The following is an 8329-nucleotide window of genomic DNA, read 5'->3' on the forward strand; positions in this document are numbered from 1 at the left end:
GGTCCTGCTGCCTCCAGGGGAGGGGGTACAGGGGGAGGGGGTCATGGTCACCATGGGTCGCTTGGGCTTGGCCAGGGGGGTACTGGGCTGCTGTGTTGTTTGGACTGGGGGGGTGTCTGTTAGTGTTACTCCCTTACTACCATCTTCCAGCCTGCTCTCTTCTTTGGTGGTTTCTGATGACTTTTTGTTCTGAACGTCACTTTTCACTGTTTTTACAACCTGTTGTTTTTTAGCCTTGCCTCGGGACTTTTGTGGTGAAGACTGGACAACCTGGAAAGACAAAACCAAGTTGAAAATAATATTGAATGAAAAATTTATCTTTAAAAACCATCAATTTTCTCTCAACCTACAAGCTTTCATCTCATATGTATCATACTTTCATAGATTAGAACATATTATAGAAAAAAAGATGGATGAAATAAAAAGCACACTGGTAAATCGGGGAAAATAGCTGAAACGCTGAAAACATTGTAGAGAACACTTTTGTCTGTTATTCAAATATGTAAGCATTATTCATTGTTTTCTGGTTTTATTTATCTTTTTCTGTGTTCTGCATGTCCCTTCAGTATAAGTTTTTCTGTGTGTGTATCTTATATTTGTGAAAATTAATAAAAAGAATGATTAATAAAAAAAACTATTAGTATTATTGAATGAATGAAAGAAAGACATTTGAAAGAAGTACATTTTTGCTCATTGCGAACTAAGTACGGGTCATGATAAATAGCGATGGTAGACTAAAATATTATCTAGTATCATAGTAAAACTACATATGTACAGGTTCTGCTTCTTCTCGCTTCTTAAGACTGTTGTAAATGTAAGAACAGATGGAGTTTATAGTACGAGGATTATCGAGTTTCATGAGGAATGTGAATTTTTCTCTTCTATCTAAAAATCTAAAACTAATTAAGGACATAATCTTGTATACAATTGAAGAGAATCTTTCATTACTATATTGAGTAAAGTCCACAATAAAATGACTCTCGTCTTCAATCTCATTTAGGTTACAGTAATGACAAATTCTTTGTTGCAGAGGAATGTGGTTGTGTCTACCCTTTTCAACAAGAAGTTTGTGTGAGCTTATCTTAAGTCTTATAGTGGTTATTCTATGTCGTATATTTGTTATTATGTTTACCGAAGGAAAACATAATGTTTTTGTTCCATTTCTTCTTCAATCTGTTCCAAACACTAACCTTTGACCTGACCAATGGCCTCTTTTGTTGACGTCTGTTACCATAGTAACTGGTGTTGGGTTACATAATGTTGCAATTTCATAGTACGCATTTAGACTCCTGTCACCATATACATGTATGTGAATGTGTTTGAGTAAGAATTAACAGAGCAGACCATATCCGAAGGTAAACATTATGCATTTGCTTTGCAAATGTTACTTTTCTAGTCTTTAGATCTGTATATCATTTAGGCCAAAACTTCTGTGTCTGGATAGTCAATGGAACTGCCCTACGGCTTGAATAAAGTCAATGTCCTAGCTAGTTTGAATTGGAGATCTTTTTACCACAGGGAAGACTAGAATTACCTCTGGTTTCTGTGCACTGTCTGGAACTGTCTCTGAAGCTGTGTTGTCTGCTTCGTTGGTCTTTTTCTTCCCTCTCTTCATTGTCAATTTCCTCCTGGCTGGCACCCTAATGCACTTCTGTTCCTCCTCTCCACTTGACTCATCCAACTTGAACGTGAAGCCCTTTTTCGGAGTTCCTTCCTGTAATAACAGAAATAATGTCTGCGAGGGCTCGAAATACCACCTACATATGCATGTAAAGTTGAAGCTGTGCAGGTATTTCTGATGTCTACCTGCACCTAACCTGCACTGGTCCATGTACTGGGCATATGCAGGTTAGTGCAGGTACAGTTGAAGCTGTGCAGGTATTTCTAATGTCTACCTGCACCTAACCTGCACTGGTCCATGTACTGGGTATATGCAGGTTAGTGCAGGTAAAATTGGAGCTGTGCAGGTATTTCTGATGTCTACCTGCACCTAACCTGCACTGGTCCATGTACTGGGTATGTGCAGGTTAGTGCAGGTAAAAAAATGTATTTTCAGCCCTGTATCATCCCTGTATATGAAAGTACATCATTACTGTTGCACTCTAAATTGTAGGTAATTCTATAGCAAAAGACAAGTCTGTCTCAATCATATAAATCAACATCTGGTCCTAATGGAAAAGTAAGATAAGACAGTCTATATAGTTAATATATAGCTGTCAGGCATTCAACTTGTTTCATGTTCGACTAAGCCTATGGATTTTGCAACTGTACAATTGGGTTATTAGATGAGACAAAAGTGTTCTCGCCAGGATTTTTTCATAGCATAGGGGTCAGGTACAGAAGAGCAACTTTCGTGGCACAAATCACGCATTTTGCTGAAAAATTTTGAAACTCATAACCCCCCCAGACACTACTAGTATTTCTTGTAATGTTTAATGTGGAACAGATTTTGTGAAGTTAAGGTTTTTCCTTTGCTATAGCTTCATTCTGAAGTTGTAGTTTCATTTTTTGCAAGATTTATGAAGGTTCTCCCTCCAAAAACACCCCTATGCTGGTTGAAACTTAGCATAGGGACAAAATTATAGTATACATGTAGGGGTCAAAATTATAGCATAGGGGGTAAAAATCATAGCATAGCGGGCCCCTTTGCTAAAAAGGCCTGGCTAGAACACTGGACAACTACTCTGACCCTCTCTTCAGTGCCTGGGGTTGGACTGTAAGGAGATTACTATTGGTAGGATGAGTTGCTAGGGACTAGAGTGGCTGCCATTTTGCAGAATGTTATCTCAGGTGACCTCAATATAACTGATTGATCCAGCCATAGTGCTTGCCATAGTACTGTATAAGGTGTGGCCATAGTACTGTAAGGTTGTGAATCACTTACAATGTGAAGGACTGTACTGTTCTTAAAGGCATCTAATGCGATTTAGGGCAGCAAAACTGGAAATATTCTGAATAAGGCAATCTTTCTGATATTGACACATACTGCTTCACATTGGCACATTTGAGTCAGAATTTCATACTTTTGGCTTTTAAAACTGCAGAAACAAGCCAGAAAATTAGTCCTTTTTTTTCTGGGTGGTACCCTAAAAATCAGCCCAGTGCCCTTCCACCATTTTCCATCAGGATTTTGGAATTTTTGCTCCTTGAGGGTCAATATACATTGAGACAGTGTGGTTTTAACTTAGTATGTAGAATGTAGATAAATGACTAGAATATTGGCTCTGAAAAATTGGGTTTCCAAGCCCTAAAAACTGCACTGGACGCCTTTACGTAACTTGCTAAATTGTTAACAAAAGTACATGTATTAGTTTTGTATCAAAACTGTACCTTCATGCAGTCAAACAATGTGGCCTCAGTGGTAGTTGAAGCCATCTTCTTCCTTTTCCGGAGAGTTTCGGAGCTGGTGCTCTTGTCTGCCCCTCTCTTGGTGGGCGTGCAGGGTGCTGATGTAGCTATCTTGTCAGCAGCTTTGTCACACACCTTGGCTGCATCTTCTTTACAGTCTGCGGACTGGACACTTTGGCTGTGTTTCTTCTGATCTACAAACTAATGAAAACAAAAAATAACATGAACATTAGGCCACAGCAAGTAATTTTTATGGATGACATCAGCGCGCACATTAATTTTCGCCTGAATTTGGGGAAAAAGACAAGAAATTTTGTTACCCTCTGACAGTGGTCAATGTAGTGTTCTCTCCAACACTCAAGAATACTCAATAATGAATCTCACACTATCTTCTTTTCTCTTCAACCTTTCAATAGAAACACTAGCTTGTACTATCAGAGATGATAGCTGCATAGTAGGACTAAATGTATATGGACCGCGCAGAAAACTAAGTATGTACGCAGATGACATGACTGCGCTATTAGAAAATGTTAACTCAGCAAAATCTCTAATTGACGTACTCAATCAGTTTAAACTATGTAGCGGTCTAGAAATGAGTGCAAATAAGACAAAAACAATGTGGCTTGGCTCCAATAGATTTAGAAAGGACAAGCTTCTACAGGTGCAGTGGAGTAATGAACCAATCCTCGCCTTGGGAACTTATTTTTCATATGATATAGATAAATGTGATAAGTGTAATTTTGATCAAAAACTACAAAAAATGGAAAAAGCCCTAAATATTTGGAGATCTAGGAACTTAACAACAATAGGTAGAATTCTTCTTGTAAAAGCTCTTGGCATCTCAAAACTCGTCTACAATTGTACTGCTTTGTCGGTACCTGATGGTTTTGCTGAGAAAGTCAATAAGTACATTTTCAAATTCATATGGGATGACAAAAAACCTAAAGTAAAAATGAAAACAGTGATTGGAACGAAAGAACAAGGGGGGTTAATATTAGCAATGGTCGATTTTATTTTGAAATGTCAAGCCTTAAAAGCAGCATGGGTAATGAAACTAGAACAAAATATAGAAAGCGAAAATATATTTAAAAGATGGGGCAGAAAAATACTATTTAGATGTAATTATGACATCACATGTTTAGACCTGTCTCAGTTACCTAGCTTTTACTGACAAGTACTGCAGGCATGGCAAAATATTATACAAACTGAACCAGACTCCAACAGCAATGTACGAGCCCAAGTCCTATGGAACAACAGATTTATCTGTAGTCAAGGGAAGTCAATCTTTTACAAAAATTGGATAACAGCAGGTATTACCACAGTTAATGACATTGTATGTAATAAAGGCCGCTTTCTGGAAGTAGAGTTATTGGCCAGAAAATACAAAATTGAAATGAATCCTTTAAATGTTTTGAAATATAATTCTATAAAAATGGCTATACATGTACCTACAAAATGGAAACAGCTTTTAAGAAATAATCAGCAGAATTACAACCAGGAGGAGGCCTTTAATTTTGAACTTCCAAGATTTACATGTAAACAGCTGTATACTTTCCTTGTCAATGAGACCTTTGTAGCTCCTACTTGTCAAACAGAAATTATACAACATGTTAAAGATGAAAAAGGCTTAAAAAATGTATATACAATGCCCTATAAATGCACAAACAACACAAAAGTACAATATTTTCAATACAAAATTATTCACGGTTTTCTACCAACCAACTCCTATTTAAAGAAAATAAATGTGAAAGAGTCTGACCTTTGTCCTTTTTGTTCAGAAAAACAGACAATACCACATGTATTTGTAACTTGTATATCTGTTAAACCTTTTTGGAAAGAATTCATCACCTGGTGGAATTTCAAAACTCAGTCACCAATATCTTTAGAGGAAAAAGATATCCTTTATGGACACAAGTCAGATATTCTTCTAAACAAATCCATATTGTTATGTAAATATTACATCTTTAAAAATGTTGTACAAAATGAACCTGTCAGATTTCAAACTGTGCGCCAACAATTAGAATTAGCGATGTAACGAGGGGTAAGCCATATATATATTTGTATGTACAACTGTATGTAAAATGTGAAATAAACGAATTAAAAAAAAAAAAAAAAAGAATCTCACACCGGAGGAGTTTTCATGACTGTACTCTACTGTGCTCGTATATACAGTGAGGTAGGAGGGCTGACTCAACATCTGAAATATGTTATACTGCGTGGGCAAGGTTATTGCGTGGGCAAGGTTGCGGGGTGGCTAACTCTAAATCATTAACTTGTTTCACATCACTACATCCCTCCTTTCCTTAGACTTGCATTATACAACAACTATAGAACTCATGCATTACCTTTATCTGTTAATTTCATGCATTACTCTACTTTATGGCCTTCTTATTCGTGCAAGTCTACTCATGCAGTATATAGTCCATTCTCGTAGTATCTTTTCCAGTCCGTTTCCTTTGAAATCATTGTCCGTTCAGTTCTGTTATTACAGGGTCAGTCTATCTGGAGGTTTCACGTTCCTCCCTGAACGAGTCACGTAAGTGCCTGTTGTCGGTGCACTTATCTTCTCTTGTCGCAAGTGGCGGCATTAATTTAATAAAGTTGAAAAAACTTAAGTGTGCCGTCACCACGTCTTGTGATAACATGTTGTAATAAAAAATGAAAAAAAAAATCAGTGGAGCTAAAATTTGTCACAAGCAGACCATTTCTGAAGCACCCTTCACGACAACAGGTAAGGAAAAAATGTATTTTCAGCCCTGTATCATCTCCCAGCCCAATTTGTATGTGAAAGATGGAAATTACACCATTACTGTGCCACTCTAAATTGTAGGTAATTCTACAGCAAAAAAGACAAGTCTGTCTCAATCATATAAATCAACATCTGGTCCTGATGGAACAGTAAGATAAGACAGTGAAAAATAATCAACATCAGAATGTCAGCCCTTCTTTTGCTCATCAGGCACACGTCTCGGCTTTTGGATCTGGAAAACTCCCCCAAAATTTCCTGTCTTCACTGCAATTATAGTGGGCTTGGAGTGAACATAAGCAAAATAAAGTTGATTTCAAGTTGACGTCATACTATACTTCCCAAATACAGGTTGGGACAGTTCATCCTCACTTCGGGACAATTGAAACTTATTTTTGGGACAGTACGGGGACAATAGGAAGTAGTGATGCATACTGGTTCACTGGACTTGAATCCAGACTTGTAAGAATGTTTAGGTTCAAGTCCAAAAAAACTAAAAGTCAAGAACCTAGTCCGGACTTATTACCATAAAAGACCATTTCACATACCCCTTTTCTTTCCAAACCACCTAAAACCTTCCGTAGATTATAAAATCTCTGCTGCAAAACGAAGAAAACATTGCCATCGGGCATCGTCAAGTACCGGCCTCCATGTTATATGGCCAAAGTTTCACCCAGACAGCATTGCAAGGTTGCCAACATGCAATTTTGTATATGCCATGGGTTTAGGTACGGACTTACAAGTCCGGAACTGAACCTAAACCTCTGGACTTGAATCCGGACCTGAACCTAAAATTGGGTTTAGGTATGCATCACTAATAGGAAGAAAAGTTAAGTTCGAGGGCTGTGTACCTTCATACAGTCAAACAGTGTGGCCTCTGTGGTAGTTGAAGCCATCTTCTTCCTTTTCCGGAGAGTTTCGGAGCTGGTGCTCTTGTCTGCCCCTCTCTTGGTGGGTGTGCAGGGTGCTGTTGGACCTGTCTTGTCAGCAGCTTTGTCAGACATCTTGGCTGCATCTTCTGTACAGTCTGCGGACTGGACACTTGAGCTGTCTTTCTTCTGATCTACAAACTAATGAAAACAAAAAATAACATGTACATTAGGCCACAGCAAGTAATTTTTATGGATGACATCAGCGAGCACATATATTTTCACCTGATTTTGGGAAAAAAAAAGAAATTTTGTTGCCCTCTGACAGTGGTCAACTTGCCGAAAATGGGCAAAGACGTCTGTTGCCATGCCGGAAGGTGAATGGCAGATAACTATGAAGAGAGGAGACAAGAAAAGGCTCTGATTTAATGTTTTGTTTCTTACTTTGATGCAGTGATATGTGATGCTGGCTGTGTATATGTGATGTTCCCACTGGGACTGAATCAAAACCACTTGTACAATGATTGAGTCAAAATTTAAAAATGTAAAATCCTTGTGGTTTTTTTTTACCCGTTGTAGTGTTCTCTCCAACACTCAAGAATACTCAATAATGAATCTCACACCGGAGGAGTTTTCATGACTGTACTCTACTGTGCTCGTATATACAGTGAGGTAGGAGGGCTGACTCAACATCTGGAATGTGTTATACTGCGTGGGCAAGGTTATTGTGTGGGCAAGGTTGCGGGGTGGCTAACTCTAAATCATTAACTTGTTTCACATCACTACAGTCAACATGCCGAAAATGGGCAAAGATGTCTGTTGCCATGCCGGAAGGTGGATGGCAGATAACCATGAAGAGTGGAGACAAGACAAGGCTCTGATTTAATGTTTTGTTTCTTACTTTGATGCAGTGATATGTGATGCTGGCTGTGTATATGTGATGTTTCCACTCGGACTGAATCAAAACCACTTGTACAATGATTGAGTCAAAATTTAAAAATGTAAAATCCTTGTGTTTTTTTTACCCGTCTTGGTTTTTTTTTCGCCCGCTCGCAATAGATTTGGAGTCTACGGAGGATGTCATCCATAAAATTTACTTGCTGTGGCCTTAGTGTAAAAATTATCCAGTAACTTTTGCGGTACTTAATGCTTGTCATCTTGTGGTTTGATATGATGCCACACTGTAAATTAAAACACTGTAAATATGTGGGTTTTTTTTCAAACTCAAAGAAATGCTTATTTTCCCTCCTACCGTGACACTGAAACATTTTCTTTGCTTACAGCACGTTCTGTATATATAAATTATTTGTCCCATACTCCGCAGACTAACCCCCCCCCAACCCCCCTAAAAAAAAAAATTAAAACT

General features: G+C 38.1%; 1 protein-coding gene across 1 annotated transcript in view; it reads right to left on the reverse strand.

Moving 5' to 3' along the window:
- The window catches only part of LOC109464991 (proteoglycan 4-like), a 9196-nt gene that overhangs the window by 373 nt on the left and 494 nt on the right, over positions 1–8329 (reverse strand). The window contains exons 2-5 of the mRNA XM_019762109.1: positions 6946–7164; positions 3331–3549; positions 1535–1714; positions 2–270 (exon numbers count right to left, since the gene is read on the reverse strand). Of these exons, the coding sequence (XP_019617668.1) occupies positions 2–270; positions 1535–1714; positions 3331–3549; positions 6946–7164 (887 nt within the window). The remainder of the gene's footprint in view (position 1; positions 271–1534; positions 1715–3330; positions 3550–6945; positions 7165–8329) is intronic.

The sequence above is a fragment of the Branchiostoma belcheri genome, unplaced genomic scaffold, assembly GCF_001625305.1.
Source record: "Branchiostoma belcheri isolate BF01 breed outbred unplaced genomic scaffold, Haploidv18h27 scaffold145, whole genome shotgun sequence".
Taxonomy (NCBI): Eukaryota; Metazoa; Chordata; class Leptocardii; order Amphioxiformes; family Branchiostomatidae; genus Branchiostoma; species Branchiostoma belcheri.